Here is a 27,725-nt window from a genome sequence, read left to right as displayed (position 1 = left end):
GGGTCAGAGCCCTTAACCCCATTATTCAAGCGTTGAGTGTATTAGAGTTAATGTTCTGATTGTGAAGGTTGTATGGTAGTTATGTGGAATGTACTGATTTGTAGGATTTAAATGCTACAGGAATCAGGCATCACATTAGCAATTTACTTGCAAATGACTCGGGGGGGGGGGGGGAGTTCTTTTTTTTTCTCTAGTTTTTCTTTTCTCTAACTTTGTTTCCAAAAAGCAAATCAAAAATAAATAAAGAGAAAAGGTGAAAAGCCTTAGACAAATTTTATTTCTCCATGTGGAAAGAGCTATGAATCAGTGTTTACAATTATACATAGGTTTTATGGCATTATAAAAAACTGTAATACATACAAACATTGGCAATAGCCATAGCAGGAATACATCAAAATAATGTCTAAATCTTTAGGTCCACATATGGTAACAAAAATTGGAAAATACAAAAGCCATCCATTAACACTACTGAAGTATTAATGGCAACTTGGTTGTTTGGGTGCTGTTCAAACAGCTGGTAGTGCAGCGGTCTGAAGTATGTAAAACCCTCTAGTGCTGGTTTCCACGTACAAAATGTGCTTAAAAGTTAATGAGATGCCAAGAAGCATAGTTTAAAATATTACACAGATTTTCATCTTAATCAAGATTTTGCCATATAGTGTGTTCAATTGGGAAACAATGAAAATGTTTTGTAAGCATCCAGTAAATTTTTTCTATTTTTCAAATCATATAATTTTTGTTCAAAATGTGTACATATTCTTGTGATGCTTTCCATACCAGGTCTTGATTTAGAATTGAATCATCAGTAGATACTAGAGGAGTTCTACAGGATCCTGATTCAAATTCAGTAGCAGCTGAAAAGGAAAAGAAAGAATTATATTCCTTATACAAAATACTTTTAACTACAAGTTAGAAAGAAAGGAAAGCAGAGGGGAGGGGAGGGGAGGGGGGGGAAGGGGAGGGGAAGGGAAGGGCAAGGGGAAGGGCAAGGGGAAGGAAAGGAAAGTTGGGGCCTTCATGAATAAGTGTTAAGAAAAATGAAAAATACCTACATACAACTGCAATATGAAACCCAAGATTACTATTAAATATATTTTGCTCAGGGCTGCACACTGAATTAATTGCTATTGTGGATAAATATCAGAGTTTCTGGTTTTTTCATTACAAGGTGAAATTACAAGATGAGGACACAGTCCACCCTGAACAATCATCAACTATAAACTGAAAAATCAAACAGGCATTTCCAAACAGAGCCAAGTATACAGGTATAAGTGACAGGTATAAAACATAGCACTACTGGTATACAGAAAGGATATCCCAGTTTTGTGTCAATATTGTCTGCTCTTTGGTGAAGGTGATATGTAAGCTGATACCTGAAGGACAAGGAAAACGTATGCTAGGTAGAGGGAAGAAGCACATACAAAGAGCTAGAAGTGAGGAAGAACACTTGTGCAATTATGAGTAGTTTAGTTTGACAAGGTGCTAGAGCAAAGCAGCAGAGTAGGGCAAATAGTGAGAGACAAGGCTGAATAATCTGGCAAGAAGCAAACTGATTTGGGTGTTTTCATTCCATGCTAAGGAACCTGAAGTTTGACTCAAGGGCAAAAGCAATGATGACAAAGTCAATGAGCGAAGATTTAAACCCATTACCTGTCAAGTGAGAGCTATATGACCTATAATTACTTAACCAAGCATTACTAAAACGACTTTGGCTTTTGGGGTCTTCTATTACTAGCAGAAACAACAATTTGATAAAGCACACATTTTCTGAGACTTGTGCAGGTTGACAGTTTCATAGGGATGGCACCAGTGAAGGAAGATTATCGCCAGAAATAATAACAGACATATAGACTTAGGAGATTGAAAAAACTTTAACGTTCATTTATTTTTGAGAGAGAGACAAAACACAAGCGGGCAGGGACACACAGAGAGGGAGACACAGAATCTGAAGCAGGCTCCAGGCTCCGAGGTTTCAGCACAGAGCCCACTGTGGGGCCTCAACCCACCTGAGCTGAAATCAGTCGGCCAACCAACTGAGCCACCTGGGTGCACTAGACTCTTGGGAGATTTTAAAAGAGCTATGAAACATGATGACTAAATGAGGAAGAAGTATGTTCTTCATTATGCTCATACTTTTACATTTTTTATTAGATATGTACAAAAAATGTGAATGTAGTATCTATCATCCAAACAATGGAAAGGGATGCCATTTACTATTTAGAGTTTATTTCAGAAATCAATGATATCTAAATTCATACATATTGGCAACATACCTTCTTCCAGTGCTCTGGTTATACTTTTTTCCAACTCCCACTGCATCTGAAATAAGTCAAATATTATTTAGAATGTGTAAGGTAAACAAAAGACATTGTAGGAATTATATATAGCTTATGACATGTGGTCTTGAAATAATACTTGTAGAGACTAAACCAAAGTTAGGGATTGCTTAAATAGAAGGACAATCACATAAATAAAATAAATTCCTATTTTAGTTTTAGATAATTGAGAACAGATACATACATACATATATATATATATATATATATACACACACACACACACACACACACGTATATATGTATATATATGTGTGTATATATAATATGTGTATATATATATATAATGCTACTTAAGTGAATCTGATAAAAAGCACAATTAACATTGGTCTATTGAATGTGTATCATCTCTGAAAGGTGATGTTTGATCTTACTGGTACAAAAAAGTTTAAACAAGAATCATATTGTATACTGAATTATTACTTGGAAATTATTAGAAAAACTGCCATTTATGAAAGTTTAAGCAGTTTTTTATCTTAATGTATTGTTCCTTAAAATGGGCTTTCCATTTTTTTACTTTTAGAAAAACAAAATTTGAAGGAATGCTTTTTGCTATTAATTTTTCAGGACTGACTCTTAAATACATATAAAATGAAGAAAGTGGGACTGTCATACTGTCATGTGGAAATTCTACTGGCAAAAAATTGAGTTAAAATATTTTGCTATCAGTATTATGACTAAAACACTTATTTCTTTTCATATGCACACAAAGATTTCAGAAAATCTATTTGAAGAAAGGAAAAATATAGGGTTACAACAGTTTTCAAACTTAGCTTCTGATTTATAACTTTCTCAATTAGAGATAAGGAAAACAATATACAATTTTCAATTGTAACTTTAGCACCAAATTTTGAAACACTTGACTTATTAAAGTTATGGTTATCGACTTACTTATCAAATGTGTATGAATATTTCAAACTACAGGTGACCCTTGAATAACACAGGGGTTGGGGTGCAGTCAAAAACCTGCATATAATTTTTCATCCCCCCAAAACTTAATTACTAATAGCCTACTGTTGACCGGAAGCCTTACCGGTAACATAAACAGTCGATTAATACATGTTTTGTACAGTAGAATAAGCCAGGGCAAAAAAATGACATTGAGAAAAACAGAAGGAAGAGGAAATACACTTACAGTACTATACAGTATCCAAAAATAATCCATGTGTAAGTAAAGTAGACCGGCACAGTTTGAAACCATGTTGGTCAAGGGTCAACTGTATATTACAACTGTTCCCATCTAGAATGTTCTTATTTAGATCTTTCTTATAAAAGTAGCCTCTCCCTGAATGCCCCAAACGGGCTCCAAAATAGTGTACTGAACATAATCAACACTGTGGTGATAAGGATTCCAATGTCTTTACAAATTTAGGTGTGAGGACAAATATTTTGGCTGACATGTTTCCCAATATTTTCAGAGACTGTTTTCCCTAATACCTTTTTTTAATTGAAGTATAGCTGACATACAATGTTACACTAGTTTCAGTATACAAATTCAGATTGGACAATTGTATACACTATGCTATGCTCACTACCGTACGTGTAGTTACCCTCTGTCACCATACAACATTAATACAATATTATTGATGATATTCCATATGCTGTATTCTTCATTCCTGTGACTTATTTATAACTGAATTTGTACCTCTTACTCCTCTTCACCTATTTTGTCCATACCTCTTTACCCACCTCCCCTCTAGCAACCACCAGTGTGTCCTCTGTATTTATGATTCTGTTTGTTGACTTGTTTTTTTTTATATTCCACATGTAAGTGAAATCAGATGGTATTTATTTGTCTTTCTCCGATTTATTTCACCTACCATAATACCCTCTAGGTCTATCAATGTTGTCACAAATGGCAAGATCTCATCTTTTTGATAGCTGAGGTATATTTCATTGTATACATATTACACATCTTCTTTATCCATTCATCTATCAATGGACACTTAGGTTGCTTCCATATTTTGGTTATTGTAAACAATGTTTCAATAAACATAGGGATGCACACAACTGTTCAAATTAGTGTTTTCATTTTCTTTGGGTAAATACGCAGTAGTGGAATTAATGAATATCTATTTTTAAGTTTTTGAGGAACCATAACACTTTTTTGACAATAGCATTATATTCAGGCCTTATAAAATGAATGGGACAACATTACTATACCAGACTTACAAAATTAATAACTCAATACCAGACGATGGGGGAAGGCTTTATTCAAACAATTTTATATCACCATTAATAAATACTATGTAAAATATAAACCACATTTTTTATATGACATGACTTAAGGAACTACCAAGGTAATGTTGCATCTTTCCCCCAAAGCTCTTTTCCTAAATACTTACCTCTGTGACCTTTATGTTTATTTCTAGGTAAAATCTGTGTTTCAATGGTGAAAATAGCTTTGAAGTCCATGAGTAAGAACACATGTGTGATTTTATTTATACCTTTCCACTTATCAAAAAAATAAGAGGGTGAGAAAAGTATACACAGAAAAACTATATATCAGCAAATTTTAATTCAAAGAAAAATTTTGAAGAATTTTTAATTAAAAGGATTTTCTCATTAACTGTTAGTATTCAAAAAAAAAAATTAAAAAAAAAAAAAAGGGGGCGCCTGGGTGGCTCAGTCGGTTAAGCGTCCGACTTCAGCCAGGTCACGATCTTGCGGTCCGTGAGTTCGAGCCCCGCGTCGGGCTCTGGGCTGATGGCTCAGAGCCTGGAGCCTGTTTCCGATTCTGTGTCTCCCTCTCTCTCTGCCCCTTGCCCGTTCATGCTCTGTCTCTCTCTGTCCCAAAAATAAATAAACGTTGAAAAAAAAAATTTTAACTGTTAGTATTCAAATAATGGCTTGATTCAAATATTTGCTTGATTTAGCTATTTAGAAAATGCTTTACAATTGCTCAGCAAGACATTTTATAAAAATTGAAACAAGGTGCTATAAGTCAAAAAAAAAAAAAAAGGAAAAAGAAAAAAGAGTGTCATAAGTAAGAAAGCAATTAAGGATGTATTCTCGTGTAAGAAAATACCAATATTGTAACTTAAAAGAGAAATTAACCTTTTTAGTGTTGCAAGTTGATTTAATTCATAAAAAGGACTTATCATGGATTCTTTTTTTTTTTTTTTTTTTAAGTAGCCTCCATGCCCAGCGTAGAGCCCAATGCAGGACTTGAATTCATGACCCTGAGATCAAATCCTGAGCTGAGATCAAGAGTTGGACGCTGAACTGACTGGGCCACCCAGGCACCCCCATGGATTCTTTTAAATAGTAAACATTCATTATGTCATTAAGTGTTTGGAGACTGATCATTCACTTATGTACAGGGGTGCAAAAACTGGATTATAGCAAAACTTTCAAATGTTTATGAACCACTGCCAACTGAAAGTAAGTCCAAGCATCTAAGTGTCCCTGTGGTTAGCAGGCAATACCATTTACTTTCTAAAATCAAATTTAAATGAAAGCTTTTCAAGAAATTTAAAATGGGTCAGTTTAGTTATATTTATTGAATACAGTTAATACTAGGTGTCTCTCGTGGCGCACCTGGGTGGCTCAGTTGTTTTAAGCGCCCAAATCTTGATTTTGACTCAGGTCATGATCTCATGGTTTTTGAGACTGAGCCCCACATTGGGCTCTGTGCTGAGCATGAAACCTGCTTGGGATTCTCTTTCTCCCTCTCCTTTTGCCCCTCCCCTGAATGCACTCACTCACTCTCTCAATAAAATAAAATAAAAATAAGTATCCCTTGAAAATGAGAGATCCGGGGACTAAAAAACAAAAAATTATAAAATTTACCTCAGTTCTTTCTTAGCACATATAATTATGATTTTTACTTCGTATGTATTAGTTACTTAAACAATTCAGAATTTCACCAAATTAAAAGCAACAATTATATCAGATATCTGAAACCCAAAGTAAAGCAGATAATATAACTAACCTTCCACAAGGAAGTCTCCCTGTAGTCATATGACGGCCGTGGGTTTGAGGTAGGAATCACTAAGTTTCCTCTTGGAGTAAGATTTCTATTAAGCACTAAATTATTTTCAAAATGTCCACAATAAGGTGGTTCCAGGACTGACCTCAGAGTAAGAGTGCCGAGTAAAGTTTGGTGCTGCTGTCTCTCTACCAGAAGTTTTGTATTGATCTCTGATAGTCTCTCATTAGTCCTGTGAAGATTAGAAAACACAAATACATTTTCTCTTTCCCTAAATCATTCCTAAATGACTTACATCTTTTTAAGTTTCCATAATAGTAAATAGCATTTGCCATTGAACAGTGTTTTAACACTGAACATGTGACAGAGCACACCCACTATCTAAAACTATACTTTTAAAATTGTTCTAAAGAAATACTTATGTTTCCAGGGGGATCCCTAACAATTCAAATGAGGGAAGGGAGAGAAGTGGCTATCAGTGATGTACATGGCTTAACGAATAATACTTGCTGTCTTCTGGAATGGCTGTACTGACAAGATCCTTCAGGATTCCAGTATATATACATACTTACATTTAGTAAACCTGTTTACAGATATAAAAATAAACCATCCCTCAAAGACATTTTCAAGCGTTTGCTTTCACCACTCTTGTACATTTCACTTATTACCTCAAAGAAGCTGAGCATTTGACACCGAGGAATCACTGAGACCAACAATCTTTAGAGGAGATAGTAGATGGCAGAGGTGTGATCAGAAAGAACTAAAACAGCTACAGAGGCAATTAGCTTGTAACAGTTACCAAGGCACTGGAGGCAGAATCTGCCCTTTCTGTCTTCAGTCTTCCACACACCTCCCTCCCACCATGGTGCTCTTTTTAGCCACTTTGGGAATTATACCCCCCTTCAGCCCTGTGTGAGTCTTTCTGTATTTCACCTGTATGCCTTTATGTAAAGTAGAAAACGCATAAAGGATAGTTTGTCTCAAGGCCCACTCTAGTAATAATACCAAAGATCACAATCAAGAGAAAAAATGTACCAAGCTGCCAGGATGAGTAGTAGTAGTACTTGACCTTTTAGGTTAAAGATGTAATCTTCCAAAAAGAAACTCATTGACATTTCTATTTAGGGTAATTCTGACAAGCAATTTTATAATAATATGCTTCTAAATGAGAAAGCTTCAAACAATTCACTTAAAGACTAGCAGGTCCGATCAATGGAAAACATACGGGGGTGGGGGGAGAGGTCCGGTAAAACCAAAAAAAAAGGGGGGGTGCAAACCGTCCTGGACTAACATTTCAAAAGTAAGTTCACTTAGAAACATCATTTTCCAAAATTACACGATCTAGTTGGCTTTCACTTCCTACTCATCTCATGATCTTGGCTCCACAGAAATCATGCTTTAGAGGCAAATTAATAAGCTAAATTTCTTGTCTATGATTCTGTTTTGACTTACCTGTTCAGCTTATTTCTCAAGGACTTTCTAGCTTTTAATTCTTCTAGGTAGAGTTGCCTGTAGGTTTCCAACTCAGTTTTAGTAGAATCTTCTTGAGAAGTCTTCATTGTAGAGACCTGAGATTCCAGATCTTTAATTCTAAGTTCCATTTGACTTCTCATTGAAGCATGAGCATTTTCTCTTAGTTGGTCTAAGTTTTCTTGAGCTGCTGCTTGTGCCTAAAGCAAATTAACAGGATAGTTTTAAAATAGCTATAATCTGAATAATTATACCTGTTTCCTTTAGTTCTGAGTCAATTATTCAGAGAGCAATTTTAAATGAAAAAAAGCTCATGTAAAATATTTATCATCAATGTCAACTGAATTAAATTATGATTTATAAAATTAAAGTTCAATCATTCTTGTATTAGTATTCATGCAATCTGATAATTCAAATAGAATCAATGACAAAATTTTAAAAGTCAAAAATAAACTTAAGAATAATGCAAGTACAGTATAATTTTTAAATCATAATTTTTCTTTTCCTCTTAATAGTGAGAATAGTTGTTTAAATCATAATTTTTTCTTATCCTCTCAATTTAGTGAGAATAATGATGAAAACTGAAATCTTTAAAGGGAGGAACAAATGCCTCTAGAAATCTACAAATTACCATAAAACAAGTAGAGGAAACCTATGTAATACATCTATCCAAAATGTAATTTGCAGTGCAGTGAGTTAAAGCACATTACAGATCAATAAATTAACCTGTAAAAACAGATTGACTTCCTTTAATTTTTCTACTATCTCCAGTCGTGCTCTTTCTTCAATCTCCCGTTTATACTGTTCCACTTGACTGCGTTCTACCATATTCATTTCCATAAAACTTTTCAATTTTACGACTTCTTGTTGTAACTTCTTGCTATTGCTCTCTAGTTTTTCACATTTTTTTCCTAAAGCTTTCATTGACAATAACTCCTGTTGAAGAACTTGATTTTTTGCATCCAGGTGTAGACATTTTGAAGATGTAGTTTCCAGTTTTGTTGTAAGGTCATCAGCCTGCATGAATAAAATAATATAGTTTGGAAGCGGAGTGAAATGGGTCTAACTCAAAACTACTATCAAAAATTTTTTTTCAAATTTTAAGTAATCTCTACACCCAGTGTGAGGCTTGAACTCACAACCTCAAGATCAAGAGTAACTGAGCCAGCCAGGCACTCAAATTTTTAAATAAACTCATTTGCAATAAAATGTTCCCTGTCTTAGAATGTGGAACCTTAAACAACTCAGAAAATCAAGAGCAAAGTTAAAGCCATCATGTGTTACTGAAATAGATCTTTGCTATCATTGTGTTTACTATACAACATTTTCACTTGATTCTATACTTTTTCTATGATTCTTTCCTATCTTTCATAAAATAACTCCCCTCTTAGTAGAAAGTCTCTTAGCCCTTCCCCCATCTTAACACTCCATAATTTTTAAAGAAGTTTTAGCAATATCATATTGACTTATGTATGCCCGAGTCAAAAAATACCAAGACTCTGAAAATAAGACTCTAATTCATGAATCTATAAGTAATGATTCTAATGCCACGGCCTTTTTCTGAACTGCAAATGCTTTATGCTAATTTGAACTGCATTCCCAGGAGAAATGATTCTCCAGGTTAAGAAATCATATCTCCCAGTATAAAAATTTAATTGGATGATCCACATATTTTTTTGAGGCAAAAAAAAATTTAATTCAATACTGTTATCTTGTAATCTTTTGTTACTTTCTACAAAATAGAGATCATACTAAATAACAACAACAACAAAACTGGCTGGAGTTTCAGTGATGCTGAGTTGGGAAGGACTTCCTTCCATTATATATGATTGGTAAGACAAAGTGAGTGGATGTAGTAGTTTTATAAATTCGTTGATACTTCTCCTGTGAAAATCCTCCCCTTAAATATATGCTGGCTTCAGTAACTGGTTTCTAGTGAACAGAATATGCAGAACTGCTGTGATTTTTAAGGCCAGGTTAGAAAATGTGATATAGCTTCCATCTGACTTTCTTTCTCTAGGGAAGCTCACCCTTAGAACCCAGCCACCACGTTGTGAGGAATCCCAGGCTACCTAGTGAGTCTTCATGTAGATAATCCAGCTGAGACTAGCCAACATCCTAGGCAAAAGCCAGCCTCAACAGCCAAACACATGCATGAACAAGCCTTTAGATGATTCTAGTCTCCAGCTTCCAGTTATCCCAGCTGATGCCAAATGAAGAAGAAATGAGTTGCCCTACTCTGCTTTGCCTAAACTAAAGATTAGTGAACAAGATAAATGCTGTTTTGAACTACTAGGCTTTGAGGTGGCTTATTATGCAGCAGTAAATTACTACCACAGATACTGATACTAAAAATGGTGTGCTGCTATTTAAAAAAACCTAAAACTAAACTTCCTTTGAACCAGGAGGTAGGTGGAACCTGAAAAGATGTAGAAAAGCGTAAGAATGAGACCCAAAAAGGGCCTCCATGAGACTCTTAGTGGAAACCTGATGGCCTGTGAAGAGGCTGACAGCAAGGGTTTCTAATCAAGTGAAGAAAAATGACACTGGAGGAAAGGGAAGTCATGCTACAAAATACCTGAAAATAAAATGGATAGGAAAGAGAAACTAAAGAAAGGCTATGCAATTGAAAGGAACCAGGATGGGGCGCCTGGGTGGCTCAGTCGGTTGGGCGGCCGACTTTGGCTCAGGTCATGATCTTACGGTCAGTGAGTTCAAGCCCCGCGTCGGGCTCTGTGCTGACGGCACGGAGCCTGGAGCCTGTTTCAGATTCTGTGTCTCCCTCTCTCTGACCCTCCCCCGTTCATGCTCTGTCTCTCTCTCTCAAAAATAAATAAATGTTAAAAAAATTTTTTTAAAAAAAGAAAGGAACCAGGACTTACTGGGTTCAAGTATCTGTTTCTCATTTACAGCCTCTCTACATGTTGAACTGTCAAATACTGCCAAAATGAAGAAATGGCTTTTGGGTTAAGAGAAAATCCAGGGTGCTACCAGGAAAACAGAAAAAATTTAAGGTGTGCCTCAAATTTCTTTAAGGATCTTAAGAGTATAAGATTTTTTTTTTTTGAAGTAGGTTCCACACCCGACATGGGGCTTAAACTCAGGTCCCAGAGATCAAGTGTCACATGCTCTACCAACTGAGCCAGCCAGGAGCCCCAAGAGTAGATGAATTTTAAAGGCATTGTCATATAAGAGCTTCACAGGAAACCTGAAGCAAAAAGCTTATCTCAAAAGGACTTGCGAGGTTGGCTTTGTTAAAACACGGCATGAAATCCAGTAATATTTACAGAAAACCAAAAAAGGTAAGAGAATTACAGTAGCAAACATACTATTTGCTAGCTTGGACTAAAAGAGACCAAATCGTGCAAAATGAAAAGAGGCCTTTGGGTCTTAGAAGTCCCACAGGGAGGAAGCAGGATGAGAAAACAGCTGCAAATACAGGTCATTCCTTATGAAAAGGAAGGAACCAAGAGCTCAAAGAGTAAAGAAAGGGAAGACACATGGAGAAAGTATTCTGTGGTTAGGACTAAGTCCTAACTTAAGAACTGACAGCATGCATCAGGCTATATTTCAAAACTCTTATAGACTAGGGTGCTTCCCATCTTTTTCTGAACGGGAGAGTCTTCAGCAGTTGATTAGAATGTTGCATTTGTGAGTGGTAAATAACTGCCTCTTTAGTTCTCAAGTCCTCATATTGAGAGCACTTGCACTCAAGGGGCTATACTTTATTTATTTATTTTTTTTTAACGTTTATTTATTTTGGGGACAGAGAGAGACAGAGCATGAATGGGGGAGGGGCAGAGAGAGAGGGAGACACAGAATTGGAAACAGGCTCCAGGCTCTGAGCCATCAGCCCAGAGCCTGACGCGGGGCTCGAACTCACGGACCGCGAGATCGTGACCTGGCTGAAGTCGGACGCTTAACCGACTGCGCCACCCAGGCGCCCCAAGGGGCTATACTTTAGATACCATAACCCAGGCACCTTATCCCCACTGCACCTGATTAAGATGGTAACATCTTTTTTTTTTTTTTAATTTTTTTTAACGTTTATTTATTTTTGAGACAGAGAGAGACAGAGTATGAACAGGGGAGGGGCAGAGAGAGAGGGAGACACAGAATCTGAAACGGGCTCCAGGCTCTGAGCTGTCAGCACAGAGCCCGACGCGGGGCTCAAACTCACAGACCGTGAGATCATGACCTGAGCCGAAGTCGGATGCTTAACTGACTGAGCCACCCAGGTGCCCCAATACCTGTGCTTTTCAAATTGTTCCAGAAAAACATAAAAGGAAGGGAAACTTCCAAATTCATTCTATGATGCCAGCATTACCCTGATACCAAAACCAGACAAAGACACCACAAAGAGAATTACAGGCCAGCATGTCTGATGAACATGCAAAAATCTTCAACAAAATAAGCAAACTGAATCCAACAATACATTAAAAAATCATTCACCAGGGGCAGCCGGGTGGTTTAGTCAGTTAAGCATCCAACTTCAGCTCAGGTTACGATCTCATGGTTCGTCGGTTCAAGCCCAGTGTCAGGCTCTGTTGACAGCTCGGACCCTGGAACCTATTTCAGATTCTGTGTTTCCCTCTCTTCTGTCCCTCCCCCGCTCGTGCTCTTTCTCAAAAATAAACATTAAAAAAAAATCATTCACTGTAACAAATGGGATTTATCCCTGGTTTGCAGGGGTGGTTCAATATTTGCAAATCAATGAATGTGATACCTCATATTTTTAAAAAAGCATAAAATCATATTGCAACAGATGCAGAAAAACAATTTGACAAACTATAACATCCATTCATGATACAAACCTCAACAAAGTAGGCTTGGAGGAACTATACCTCAACATAATAAAGGCCATATATGAAAAATGAACAGCTAATATCCTAACTGGGGAAAAACTTCTTAGATCTTGCTTCTAGTTATCTGCTTCTTCTCATTAGCACTGTTGGTTGTTAATAAATTAATCTTAACATTTATTACATCCTACTTTAATGGAGACCAATTCTCCTATACAAGTTTATGTGTCTTATCTCTTTTTTTTCATCCACTTTTCAATTTATCATTTTTGTTTTTTCTTAACAAACTCCCCAAAGTTTAGATTTCTTTTGTTCACAAATCTGTTAGGAAAAGTGTGGCCAGGACAGCTAGTCTCTGCCCCGCTCAGCTTCAGGTGGGGCAACTGAAAGGTTTGGAGCTGGATCCATTTGAAGATTTGTTCACTAACGTCTGGTTGTTGATGCTGGCTGTTGCCTGGGACTTCAGTTCAGGAGGCAGCAGAAACACTTAAACTGACACACCTAGACCCTCTTTGTGGCCTAGACTTCCTCACTAGATGGGGAGCTAGATTCCAAGTAAGCAACCTGAGATACAGAGCAAGGCAGAAGCTGCATTGCCTTTTGTCACCTAGGCTTGGAATACACACAGCATCATATTCACATATTCTGTTCATTAGGAGCAAATCACTAAGGTTGTTCCACGGTCTTTTTTTTTTTTTATGGAATTAATATTTAAAACCTATGGACACATTTAAAAAGCAGTATAATTTACCCACTGGCCACAAATGTTTGTATTCCTCCCACCTGAAAAATACACTCACTACCCCCCACCCCCCCAGTACCTCCTAAAAGTCTCAGTTATCATGGCATCAGGTTCAGGGCTTGAGTTCAAGATGTTACCATCTTGGGGCACCTGGGTGGCTCAGTCGGTTAAGCATCCGACTTCGGCTCAGGTCATGATCTCACGGTCCATGAGTTCGAGCCCCGCGTCGGGCTCTGTGCTGACAGCTCAGAGCCTGGAGCCCGTTTCAGATTCTGTGTCTCCCTCTCTCTCTGCCCCTCCCAGGCCACTCTGTCATTCAAAGCCACTGTTTCGGGGCGCCTGGGTGGCGCAGTCGGTTGAGCGTCCGACTTCAGCCAGGTCACGATCTCACGGTCCGTGAGTTCGAGCCCCGCGTCAGGCTCTGGGCTGATGGCTCGGAGCCTGGAGCCTGGAGCCTGTTTCCGATTCTGTGTCTCCCTCTCTTTCTGCCCCTCCCCCGTTCATGCTCTGTCTCTCTCTGTCCCAAAAATAAATAAATGTTGAAAAAAAAATTAAAAAAAAAAAGCCACTGTTTCTTTGGTGATTTTCTGTTAAGATGTATTTTTTCATGATTTTTTAAGATCTATTGGTGTAAATGGGGTGTTAAAGTACCGTATTACTGTATTATTATCAATTAGTTCCTTTGTTTGTTATTGTTTTATGTACTTGAGTGCTCTCATGGTGGGTGCATAAATATTTACAATTGTTAGATCTTCCTATTGGATTGTACCCTTTATTATGATATAGTAGCATTCTTTGGCTCTTGCTACAGTCTTTGTTTTTTGTTAAGTTTACTTATTTTGAGCGAGAAAGGGTTGCGGAGGGACACAGAAAGGGCGAGAGAAAATTTCAAGCAGGCTCCATGCTGTCAGCCTGGAGCCCAACATGGGGCTCAAACCCACCAGCCATAAGACCATGACCTGAGCCAAGACCTAGTCGGTTGCTCAAATGACTGAGGCACCCAGGTGCCCCACAGTCTTTGTTTTAAGGACTCTTCTGTCTGACAAAAGTATCGCTACTTTTTCTTTTAACATGATAAATTTTTCTCCATCCCCTCACTTTCATTTCTTTTTTTAAATAGAATTTATTGTCAAATTTGCTAACATACAGCGTGTACAGTGTGCTCTTGGTTTTGGGGGTAGATTCCTGTGGTTCATCACTTATAGACAACACCCAGGGCTCATCCCAACAAGTGCCTTCCTCAATGCCCACCACCCACTTTCCCTTCTCACCCACCGCCCCCCCCCCCACAACCCTCTATTTGTTCTCTGCATTCAAGAGTCTCCTATGGTTTGCCCCTCTCCTTCTCTGTAACTATTTTTCCCTTTCCCTTCCCCCATGGTCTTCTGTTAAGTTTCTCAAGTTCCACATATGAGTGAAAACATATGATATCTGTTTTTCTGTGACTTATTTCACGTAGCATAATACCTTCCAGTTCCATCCACATTGCAACAGATAGCATGATTTCACTCTTTCTCCTTGCCAGGTAGTATTCCAGTGTATATATAAATCACATCTCTTTATCCATTCATCAGTTGATGGGCATTAGGCTCTTTCCACAATTTGGCTATTGTTGAAAGCACTGCTATAGACATTGGAGTACATGTGCCCCTATGAATCAGCACTCCTGTATCCTTTGCATAAATTCCCAGTAGTGCTATTGAGGGGTCATAGGGTAGTTCTATTTTCAATTGTTTTGAGGAACCTACGCACTGTTTTCCAGAGCAGCTGCACCAGTTTGCATTACCACTAGCCCAGAGTTAATCTTTTCCTTCCTAGATGGTGAAAACTAAAATATAATGAAGTAAATGGTAGACTGAGTCAAGAGATTCTATGACCAAGATTTGATGGAAATGAAAGTGGGTGGCACTGACTGAGAAACTAAAAGTTTGAATAGGAGGGGAACCTGTGTGGCTCAGTCAGTTGAGCCTCAAACTCTCAGGTCATGATCCCAGGGTCATGGGATCAAGACCCCTGTCAGCCTCCACACAAGTGCAAAGCCTGCTAAAAATTCTCTTTCTCCAACCCCCCAGGCCCCCTCTTTCTGCTTGTACATGCTCTAAACAAAAATTTTTTAAATAAAATATAAATAAATAAATAAATAAATAAATAAGTAAATAAATGTCTGAACAGACTAAAGAAAGAGCATTTTATCTTTTTGAGCCTGACTTCACATCGAGTCATGGGGTCAGCAAGGCATAGGCTGGTGAAAGGGTCCTTCCAGAAGCAAAAATCTCTATAGGAGCAAAGTTAAGTTCTACTACATTGACTTTTTATTATTACATAAGTGACTGGTAATTGTCAAGATAACTAGGAAAGAGTTTTCATAAAATTTGATATGGTACTGGCATAAAGATAGACATATAGATCAATGTATTAACACTGAGAATCTAAAAATAAACTCTCACATTATAGTGAACTGATTTTCAACAAGGGTGTCAGATAATTAAATGGAACAAGAATAGTCTTTGTAACAAATGGTACTGGGACAAATGGATATCCACATACAAAGTAATAAAATCAGACCTCTACCCCATAGCATATATACAAAATTAACTTAAAATCTAAGAGCTAAAATGATAAAACTCTTAGAAAAAAGCATACGTGTATATGTTTGTGACTGGATTTGGCAATGATTTCTTAGACATGACACCAAAAGACAAAAGCAGATTAAGTTTACTTCATCAAAATTAAAAACTTCTATGCTTCAAATATCACCATCAAGAAAGTGAAAAGGCAAGCGACTAAATATGAGAAAATATCTGAAAATCCCGTATCTGCTAAGGGATTTGTATGTGGGATATTTAAATAACTCTTCCAATAATGAAAAGACAATCCAATATAAAAATGGGGAAAAGAATGGATTAGTTGTTTAAAGAAGATATAGAAATGGATAAAAATCACATTAAACGGGAGATGTTTGGGGTGCCTGGGTGGCTCAGTCAGTTGGGCGTCCAACTTTGGCGCAGGTCACGATCTCATGGTTTGTGGGTTCAAGCCCCACATCGGGCTGTGTGCTGACAGCTGGGAGCCTGGAGCCTGCTTCAGATTCTGTGTCTCCCTCTCTCTCTGCCCCTCCCCTACTCACACTGTCTATCTCAAAAATAAAAGAGAGATGTTCAACATCATTAGTTATAAGAAAAATGCAAACCAAAAACCACAAGATGCCATTTCATACCCACTAGAATTGTTATAATAAAAACAACAGATAATGACAAACATTGGCAAGAGTCAGGAAAAATGGGAACTCTCAAAAACTGCTGATAAAAATGTAATGTTGCTGCCACTTTGGAAAACAGTCTGGCAGTTCCTCAAAAGGTTAAACTAGAAAAACATTTTTCTAAACTTATTTTAGAGAGAGTGCACAAGTGGGGTAGAGGGACAGAAGGAGAGGGAGGGAGAGAATCCCATGCAGGCTCCATGCTCAGAGCAAAGCCCAATGTAGGGCTCGATTCCACAACCCTGAGATCATGACCTAAGCTGAAATCAAGAGCCGGCCACTCAACCAGCTAAGCCATCCAAGTGCCTGCCCCTCCTCAAAAGGTTGAAAAAACAAAAACAAAACAAACAAACAAAAAGGTTTAACAGAGTTACCATATGAACCAGCAATTGTATTTATAGGTATATACCCAAGAGAAATGAAAACATGTTCACATAAAAAGTTGTACATTACACAAAAATAACCTCAAAATGGATGAAGGACCTCAATGTGAGACAGGAAGCCATCAAAATCCTTGAGGAGAAAGCAGGCAAAACCCTCTTTGATCTTGCCAGCAGCAACCTCTTATTCTAAACGTCTCTGGAGGCAAGGGAAACAAAAGCAAAAATGAACTACTGGGACCTCATCAAAATGAAAAGCTTCTGCACAGTGAAGGAAACAATCAGCAAAACTAAAAGGCAACTGACAGAATGGGAGAAGGTATTTGCAAATGACATATCAGATAGAGTGGGAGAGAGCCAAAGCATAAGAGACTCTTATAAACTGAGGGCTGATGGGGGGGTGGGAGGGAGAGGAGGGTGGGTGATGGGTATTGAAGGGGGCACCTTTTGGGATGAGCACTGGGTGTTTATGGAAACCAATTTGACAATAAATTTCATATATTTAAAAAAAAAATGGTTAGTATCCAAAATCTACTAAGAACTTACCAAACACAACACCCAAAAAAACAAGTAATCCAGTGAAGTAATGGGCAAAAGACATGAGCAGACACTGCTCCAAAGAAGACATCCACATGGCCAACTGACACAGGCAAAAATGCTCCACATCACTCATCATCGGGGAAATCAAAACCACACTGAGATACCACCTTACACCTGTCAGAATGGCTAACATTAAGAACTCAGGCAACAACATATGTTGGCGAGGATGCAGAGAAGAGGATCTCTTTTGCTGGTGCAGTCACTCTGGAAAATGGTATGGAGCTTCCTCAAAAAACTAAAAACAGAACTACACTGCGACCCAGCAATTGCACTACTAGGCATTTATCCAAGGGATACAGGTGTGCTGTTTCAAAGGGACACATGCACCCCCATGTTTATGGCAGCACTATCAACAATAGCCAAAGTATGCAAAGAGTCCAATTATCCACCGATGGATGAATGGATAAAGAAGATGTGGTATATATATTCAATGGAGTATTACTTGGCAATCAAAAAGAATGAAATCCTGCCATTTGCAACTACGTGGATGGAACTGGAGGGTATTAATGCTAAGTGAAATAAGTAAGTCAGAGAAAGACAAATTCATATGATTTCACTCGTATGAGGACTTCAAAGGACAAAACAGATGAACATAAGGGAAGGGAAACAAAAATAATATAAAAACAGGGACGGGACAGAGGAGACTCATAAATATGGAGAACGAACTGAGGGTTGCTGGAGGGGTTGTGGGAGGGGGGATGGTCTTAATGAGTAAGGGGCATTAAGGAATCTACTCCTGAAATCATTGCTTCAGTATATGCTAACTAATTTGGATGTAAATTTTTAAAAATGAAATATAAAGTTAAAAAAAGAACCCCCCCCCCAAAAAAAAAACCTTAACCCAGGTAGTCTCTGGCTTGGGAATTCAGGAGATAAGGACCTTCTAGAGAAGTCAGAGCTATGAGTTGGCTGAAAGCTATCTAAATTTTTGTTTCACAGGGAAGACCTTAAAGTGGCAGCTAATTTCATGCCATAACCCTAATTCCTTTCTATAGGCATCTACAGAAAATCCCTCGTTATTCTTTAATAAAAGCTTAATCAGTTTCGGATATTCTTACAAATTTTAGTTTTTGAGACCTTAAAGATTGCTTTAGGACACAGTAGCAGGACAACGCCTCGCACTCTCATTCATAGAAGACTGATCAACATAGTGTCATGTTACTCGCATGAAAAGTACCCTAAAACAATGTGACTCATTTATAAGAGGTCTAGAAAAGAAAATAATTTTCAGTGTCTCTTCAGCCACAAAAAGGGCCAGTCAACAGAATGTTCTAGTTCCCCTGACGGGTATAGCTGTCTAATGAAACCTGCATGTATATTATATAGCTTTTGTGACTGAAAGAAACTAGTGGGTCAGTGTATCTACCTCATTGCTCCCACTTAGGATGTACAGTGTAAATCCTACAAAGGAGGGTGAGAGTGGGATGACATTAACTGTTCTGCTTGGAAAACAGCTGGGGTTTCACTACATATCAATAAATTAGCATCCTGAATTGCACATTAGTCTTTTCTGAGATTGAACTGTGAAATCTCTGAAAGGCTGATTAACTCAAGCGAATGGAGAAAAATGAGTTTCTGAACTTGCAATGGTAGGAGCACTATGTTACTAGGTAAGGCCCTGACTGAGCAGCCATTTCTAGTTTTTCACTGGCATTTCTTTTCCTTTGCAAAATCCAACAAAGAGAAAAGTCCATTCCTTTGAGAAGGACGTTTGCATAACGACCTGCTAGTCATTCTTGATGAAGACAATAAATTGCAAATTTGTAATTACAAATTACAACAAATCATCATTAAAATAACCTGTTCTCAAACTCTCACTGAAGGGTTGAGATTACAAGAGAAAGCCAGAACTCAAGATCAAATGATCACTCAAAGTTTGGGGAAGTTTGAAACACGCTGAAAAATATTAGCAGGGACTCACACATCTGTATGCCAACGTTCACAGCAGCAGCATCCACAATAGCCAAAAGGTGGACTAAACCAAACGCTCACTGTGGTGTATATAAAATGTTGCTTTTCTTAGACTCTCACAATGTTTTTATTAAAATCTCACTACAAACATCATTACTTTATGAATTCAATCCACTTCATCTATATAGAAGAATTACATCACTAGTAGCAAGTAGGAACAATATGAACCTAATATTTCGATCTGTGAGATTTTTCATATGATCCAAAACATTCTTATGTACTACCACTAGTGAAATAAGGATTCCTTTTCAGTAGGGCAGACATTAAGAGACTGACTTACCAAACTTGTCCTTAACAAGTTGCTCTGAAGATCTTGAATTTGGGCCGCTTGCTGTTTGATGGTTTCTTCTTGCCTGGTATTTTTAACCTCTAGCCTAAAATGCAGATCTTAAGATAATTATTCTCACACATAAATTAAAAAAAAAAAAAACCCATATAATTTCTGAACAAATGAGGGCATTACATAAATCCTTAAAATTTTATCAAGAGGAGGATTTGGCAATTGTGCCATTTTTCTCGTTGTGTTTTGTGGGTAAGGTGCAACATTGAGAGATAATATGCCACAATCTGCATTTCAAAATAGCTCAAAGCTGGAATTTGTATCCAGCTTAACAATGATATACTGGCATAACTAATACATTTCTCATACTACACTGCTTATCTGCTTTATAAATAATCAAGCTATTTTCTGTGAGGTTTAAATTATACTTTTGCATATGATCTTACGTCTTCTCAGCATATCTTACGGCCTCTGCATGTCGATCCTGTGCTTCTTGCAACTAGAATAAAGAAAAAGTAATAATTTTAACTACTGACAATCTAGTAGAACACCAATACCTGTTTCTGTAACTGCAGGCTGCAAGCTCAGGGAGAAGCCTGATGAGGGGCTCGGTCTCATGACGGGTCTCATGATGTGGGGTTTGGGATCATGACCTGAGTGGAAATTAAGAGTCAGGACGCTCAACCAACTAAGCCGCCCAAGTGCCCCTGTAACTAAAATCTTATTGGACCCAGCCACACTCTCCTCTACATGCTGACTGATGGCTACTTTTAGGTCATAACAGCAGAGCTGAGCTGCTACAACAGACTATGGCCTACGAAGCCGAAAATGTTTCAGTACTCTTACAGAAGAGTTTACCAACCATACTCTACTACAAAAACATAATGTTTTTAATGTTTTTAAATTATACATGATCAGATAAACATACAAATGTATGTACCGGTCAAATAGAGGGAATATAGGAAATTACCTTATGGTAAATATTTCTGTTTTCATACTCCAAGCACCGCATCAACTATGATTTCAAATATTCACATAGGTGAATGGCATTGCCATTCTCATGATTATAAAACTGAACATGCTGTTTTCAGTGACAAGATATTTCATGGAACAGTTTGAGAAGCTGTATCTTAGTAGGAGCCAGTATGCCTGGATCTAAATTCCCAATTCTGCTGGTGATGAGCTATATGACCTTGAGCAAACTACCTAAAACTTCTGTGTCTCAGTCTTTGCATCTGTAAAATGAAGGTAATAACAGCACCTACTGGGGCACCTGGGTGGCTCAGTCGGTTCAGCGTCTGGCTCTTGATTTCGGCTCAGGACATGATCTCAGGGTCATGTGATTGAGCCCCACATCAGGCTCTGCGTGGACAGCAAGGAGCCCGCTTGGAATTCTCTCTCTCTCTCTCTCTCTCTCTCTCTCTCTCTCTCTCCCTACCTGACCTTCCCCACAATCTCTCTCTCTCTCTCAAAACAAAGAACCTTAAAAAAGTGATCTCCAAATAAATAATAATGGTATCTACCTGGGATGTTGGGAAGATTAAATTAGGTAGATAATAATAGTATCTACCTGGGATGTTGGGAAGATTAAATTAGGAAATAATACATGAACAACTTAGAAGGGTACACGGCACATAGCTCTAAGTGTCTGCATTTAGCATGATTACTGTTGCTGTATTTTGCGTTCCAATACAACGTGATAGTTTAGGCAGGTGGCATGCCAGTAGAAGTGGTCCCCTATACAAATTATACTGAAGTTATTCTTCACTCCACCGCAAGTGGCAGCAAATGGGGAGCATGAGGCCCAGAATCTCTCCTCAGTACTTCACACAACTTTCGCCAATGCCACTAGCCAACAGTACTTTTTTTCCACTTATAATACTTTTAACTAACTTCCTTTCTATACTACTCAGTGGACAATGCTCACAGACTACAGTACAAACAGCACCTCCTAGATTGAGTAATGAATCCTTTACATGACCATCAGAGGCAAGGGAAAGCCACTGACATGGAAATAATGGAGTCTTGCTAAACCAAAGTTCCTCAATCATTTCATGTCCGTACTGTTTACGTTAGGCTGCTTTAGCAGGTACTCTGATGAAGAGATTAAGGCTTTGTGGTAAAAGCCTATCAGAAAAGCTGTCCCCAGAGCTTTGCAGTTGGTAAAGTGCTATAAATCCGTAAATCCCAGTTCTGGCTGCATAAGGAAGAAAGATTTCAATTTCTCCTCTTCTATTAACCATTTGCTTAAGTTTTGAAGCTTTGTCCATCTATCACCCTGCTTCTCCCCTTGCAGTGGACTCGAACATTTTTTAATGTATCGTCGCATCCACAGATGCAACTTTTCTTCACTTCTTTCCTTCTTTTACACTAAAACCTACCTTTCACTCCTATCATTCCACTAAGAAAGTCTGAGGGTCATCAAGGACCTTTTTTTTTTTGTAATTTTTTAAAAGTCTTTATCCTGTTTCACTTCTCAGCAGCAGCTGATAACAATGACCATACTCTCCCTCTGCTCTTCTAACCCCACCTTATTTCTAAAGGACAGCAACCCCTGACATTGAGTCCTTGCCCCTTGCTATCTGTCTTTTCAAACTCTCTTAAGGCTTCAAAACCAGATTCTCTAATTCACATTTTGAGCTTTGACCCCTTTACCTAGGCCATCTGTACTTTGCACTCTTCCGTCTAGGTCCTGATAGACAACGTCCTCAACCACAGACTCAAAAATCATTACTTGACACGGATTACCTTTGTAGACAGCTAATCGCGTACATTTTATTTGGATTCTTTTCCGTGTTACTTTGAGTGTGTTTTTCTTATTGACTCTTAGGGGGCACTCTTACCCTTAGGATGCTGACCAGCACAGTTTGTCTCGCTTTTCTTTTATAATACGACATTTATCACAAGGGCTGGATGATCACTGGTTTGCCTTTGTTTCCTTTCGAGTAATTTCTTAGTCCATAGAGATCTCACCTTATGAAACTCTTCTGAAGTTCCTTTCAGACGCATACTTGACTATACTGTCAGGAAGGTTAAGTCGGCTAGAGCTTAACCTTCTTCCCAATCCAGATTCTTCACCTCAAAATTGTGTGCATCAAATATCTAAACCCAGGTAGCCTCTGATTTGGGGATTCAAGAGATAAGCGCCTTCTAGAGAAGTCAGAGCTATGAGTTGGCTGAAAGCTATCTAAATTTTTGTTTCACAGGGAAGACCTTAAAGTGGCAGCTAATTTCATGCCATAACCCTAATTCCTTTCTATAGGCATCTACAGAAAATCCCTCGTTATTCTTTAATAAAAGCTTAATCAGTTTCGGATATTCTTACAAATTTTAGTTTTTGAGACCTTAAAGATTGCTTTAGGACACAGTAGCAGGACAACGCCTCGCACTCTCATTCATAGAAGACTGATCAACATAGTGTCATGTTACTCGCATGAAAAGTACCCTAAAACAATGTGACTCATTTATAAGAGGTCTAGAAAAGAAAATAATTTTCAGTGTCTCTTCAGCCACAAAAAGGGCCAGTCAACAGAATGTTCTAGTTCCCCTGACGGGTATAGCTGTCTAATGAAACCTGCATGTATATTATATAGCTTTTGTGACTGAAAGAAACTAGTGGGTCAGTGTATCTACCTCATTGCTCCCACTTAGGATGTACAGTGTAAATCCTACAAAGGAGGGTGAGAGTGGGATGACATTAACTGTTCTGCTTGGAAAACAGCTGGGGTTTCACTACATATCAATAAATTAGCATCCTGAATTGCACATTAGTCTTTTCTGAGATTGAACTGTGAAATCTCTGAAAGGCTGATTAACTCAAGCGAATGGAGAAAAATGAGTTTCTGAACTTGCAATGGTAGGAGCACTATGTTACTAGGTAAGGCCCTGACTGAGCAGCCATTTCTAGTTTTTCACTGGCATTTCTTTTCCTTTGCAAAATCCAACAAAGAGAAAAGTCCATTCCTTTGAGAAGGACGTTTGCATAACGACCTGCTAGTCATTCTTGATGAAGACAATAAATTGCAAATTTGTAATTACAAATTACAACAAATCATCATTAAAATAACCTGTTCTCAAACTCTCACTGAAGGGTTGAGATTACAAGAGAAAGCCAGAACTCAAGATCAAATGATCACTCAAAGTTTGGGGAAGTTTGAAACACGCTGAAAAATATTAGCAGGGACTCACACATCTGTATGCCAACGTTCACAGCAGCAGCATCCACAATAGCCAAAAGGTGGACTAAACCAAACGCTCACTGTGGTGTATATAAAATGTTGCTTTTCTTAGACTCTCACAATGTTTTTATTAAAATCTCACTACAAACATCATTACTTTATGAATTCAATCCACTTCATCTATATAGAAGAATTACATCACTAGTAGCAAGTAGGAACAATATGAACCTAATATTTCGATCTGTGAGATTTTTCATATGATCCAAAACATTCTTATGTACTACCACTAGTGAAATAAGGATTCCTTTTCAGTAGGGCAGACATTAAGAGACTGACTTACCAAACTTGTCCTTAACAAGTTGCTCTGAAGATCTTGAATTTGGGCCGCTTGCTGTTTGATGGTTTCTTCTTGCCTGGTATTTTTAACCTCTAGCCTAAAATGCAGATCTTAAGATAATTATTCTCACACATAAATTAAAAAAAAAAAAAACCCATATAATTTCTGAACAAATGAGGGCATTACATAAATCCTTAAAATTTTATCAAGAGGAGGATTTGGCAATTGTGCCATTTTTCTCGTTGTGTTTTGTGGGTAAGGTGCAACATTGAGAGATAATATGCCACAATCTGCATTTCAAAATAGCTCAAAGCTGGAATTTGTATCCAGCTTAACAATGATATACTGGCATAACTAATACATTTCTCATACTACACTGCTTATCTGCTTTATAAATAATCAAGCTATTTTCTGTGAGGTTTAAATTATACTTTTGCATATGATCTTACGTCTTCTCAGCATATCTTACGGCCTCTGCATGTCGATCCTGTGCTTCTTGCAACTAGAATAAAGAAAAAGTAATAATTTTAACTACTGACAATCTAGTAGAACACCAATACCTGTTTCTGTAACTGCAGGCTGCAAGCTCAGGGAGAAGCCTGATGAGGGGCTCGGTCTCATGACGGGTCTCATGATGTGGGGTTTGGGATCATGACCTGAGTGGAAATTAAGAGTCAGGACGCTCAACCAACTAAGCCGCCCAAGTGCCCCTGTAACTAAAATCTTATTGGACCCAGCCACACTCTCCTCTACATGCTGACTGATGGCTACTTTTAGGTCATAACAGCAGAGCTGAGCTGCTACAACAGACTATGGCCTACGAAGCCGAAAATGTTTCAGTACTCTTACAGAAGAGTTTACCAACCATACTCTACTACAAAAACATAATGTTTTTAATGTTTTTAAATTATACATGATCAGATAAACATACAAATGTATGTACCGGTCAAATAGAGGGAATATAGGAAATTACCTTATGGTAAATATTTCTGTTTTCATACTCCAAGCACCGCATCAACTATGATTTCAAATATTCACATAGGTGAATGGCATTGCCATTCTCATGATTATAAAACTGAACATGCTGTTTTCAGTGACAAGATATTTCATGGAACAGTTTGAGAAGCTGTATCTTAGTAGGAGCCAGTATGCCTGGATCTAAATTCCCAATTCTGCTGGTGATGAGCTATATGACCTTGAGCAAACTACCTAAAACTTCTGTGTCTCAGTCTTTGCATCTGTAAAATGAAGGTAATAACAGCACCTACTGGGGCACCTGGGTGGCTCAGTCGGTTCAGCGTCTGGCTCTTGATTTCGGCTCAGGACATGATCTCAGGGTCATGTGATTGAGCCCCACATCAGGCTCTGCGTGGACAGCAAGGAGCCCGCTTGGAATTCTCTCTCTCTCTCTCTCTCTCTCTCTCTCTCTCTCTCTCCCTACCTGACCTTCCCCACAATCTCTCTCTCTCTCTCAAAACAAAGAACCTTAAAAAAGTGATCTCCAAATAAATAATAATGGTATCTACCTGGGATGTTGGGAAGATTAAATTAGGTAGATAATAATAGTATCTACCTGGGATGTTGGGAAGATTAAATTAGGAAATAATACATGAACAACTTAGAAGGGTACACGGCACATAGCTCTAAGTGTCTGCATTTAGCATGATTACTGTTGCTGTATTTTGCGTTCCAATACAACGTGATAGTTTAGGCAGGTGGCATGCCAGTAGAAGTGGTCCCCTATACAAATTATACTGAAGTTATTCTTCATACCACCGCAAGTGGCAGCAAATGGGGAGCATGAGGCCCAGAATCTCTCCTCAGTACTTCACACAACTTTCGCCAATGCCACTAGCCAACAGTACTTTTTTTCCACTTATAATACTTTTAACTAACTCCCTTTCTATACTACTCAGTGGACAATGCTCACAGACTACAGTACAAACAGCACCTCCTAGATTGAGTAATGAATCCTTTACATGACCATCAGAGGCAAGGGAAAGCCACTGACATGGAAATAATGGAGTCTTGCTAAACCAAAGTTCCTCAATCATTTCATGTCCGTACTGTTTACGTTAGGCTGCTTTAGCAGGTACTCTGATGAAGAGATTAAGGCTTTGTGGTAAAAGCCTATCAGAAAAGCTGTCCCCAGAGCTTTGCAGTTGGTAAAGTGCTATAAATCCGTAAATCCCAGTTCTGGCTGCATAAGGAAGAAAGATTTCAATTTCTCCTCTTCTATTAACCATTTGCTTAAGTTTTGAAGCTTTGTCCATCTATCACCCTGCTTCTCCCCTTGCAGTGGACTCGAACATTTTTTAATGTATCGTCGCATCCACAGATGCAACTTTTCTTCACTTCTTTCCTTCTTTTACACTAAAACCTACCTTTCACTCCTATCATTCCACTAAGAAAGTCTGAGGGTCATCAAGGACCTTTTTTTTTTGTAATTTTTTAAAAGTCTTTATCCTGTTTCACTTCTCAGCAGCAGCTGATAACAATGACCATACTCTCCCTCTGCTCTTCTAACCCCACCTTATTTCTAAAGGACAGCAACCCCTGACATTGAGTCCTTGCCCCTTGCTATCTGTCTTTTCAAACTCTCTTAAGGCTTCAAAACCAGATTCTCTAATTCACATTTTGAGCTTTGACCCCTTTACCTAGGCCATCTGTACTTTGCACTCTTCCGTCTAGGTCCTGATAGACAACGTCCTCAACCACAGACTCAAAAATCATTACTTGACACGGATTACCTTTGTAGACAGCTAATCGCGTACATTTTATTTGGATTCTTTTCCGTGTTACTTTGAGTGTGTTTTTCTTATTGACTCTTAGGGGGCACTCTTACCCTTAGGATGCTGACCAGCACAGTTTGTCTCGCTTTTCTTTTATAATACGACATTTATCACAAGGGCTGGATGATCACTGGTTTGCCTTTGTTTCCTTTCGAGTAATTTCTTAGTCCATAGAGATCTCACCTTATGAAACTCTTCTGAAGTTCCTTTCAGACGCATACTTGACTATATTGTCAGGAAGGTTAAGTCGGCTAGAGCTTAACCTTCTTCCCAATCCAGATTCTTCACCTCAAAATTGTGTGCATCAAATATCTAAACCCAGGTAGCCTCTGATTTGGGGATTCAAGAGATAAGCACCTTCTAGAGAAGTCAGAGCTATGAGATGGCTGAAAGCTATCTAAATTTTTGTTTCACAGGGAAGACCTTAAAGTGGCAGCTAATTTCATGCCATAACCCTAATTCCTTTCTATAGGCATCTACAGAAAATCCCTCGTTATTCTTTAATAAAAGCTTAATCAGTTTCGGATATTCTTACAAATTTTAGTTTTTGAGACCTTAAAGATTGCTTTAGGACACAGTAGCAGGACAACGCCTCGCACTCTCATTCATAGAAGACTGATCAACATAGTGTCATGTTACTCGCATGA

General features: G+C 38.2%; 1 protein-coding gene across 1 annotated transcript in view; it reads right to left on the bottom strand.

Moving 5' to 3' along the window:
• Positions 1-254: 254 nt before the first annotated feature.
• Positions 255-27,725, bottom strand: part of ANKRD26 (ankyrin repeat domain 26) — a 115,244-nt gene continuing 87,773 nt past the window's right edge. The window contains 9 exon segments of the mRNA XM_043563475.1: positions 255-854; positions 2,274-2,319; positions 6,271-6,499; positions 7,720-7,937; positions 8,464-8,754; positions 19,772-19,865; positions 20,218-20,270; positions 24,290-24,383; positions 24,736-24,788. Coding sequence (XP_043419410.1) covers positions 721-854; positions 2,274-2,319; positions 6,271-6,499; positions 7,720-7,937; positions 8,464-8,754; positions 19,772-19,865; positions 20,218-20,270; positions 24,290-24,383; positions 24,736-24,788 — 1,212 coding nt within the window. The 3' untranslated portion in view covers positions 255-720.

The sequence above is a fragment of the Prionailurus bengalensis genome, chromosome B4 (assembly GCF_016509475.1).
Source record: "Prionailurus bengalensis isolate Pbe53 chromosome B4, Fcat_Pben_1.1_paternal_pri, whole genome shotgun sequence".
Classification (NCBI taxonomy): domain Eukaryota; kingdom Metazoa; phylum Chordata; class Mammalia; order Carnivora; family Felidae; genus Prionailurus; species Prionailurus bengalensis.
The sequence above is the reverse complement of the archived record's forward strand: the minus strand, read 5'-3'. Positions and strand labels throughout refer to the sequence as shown.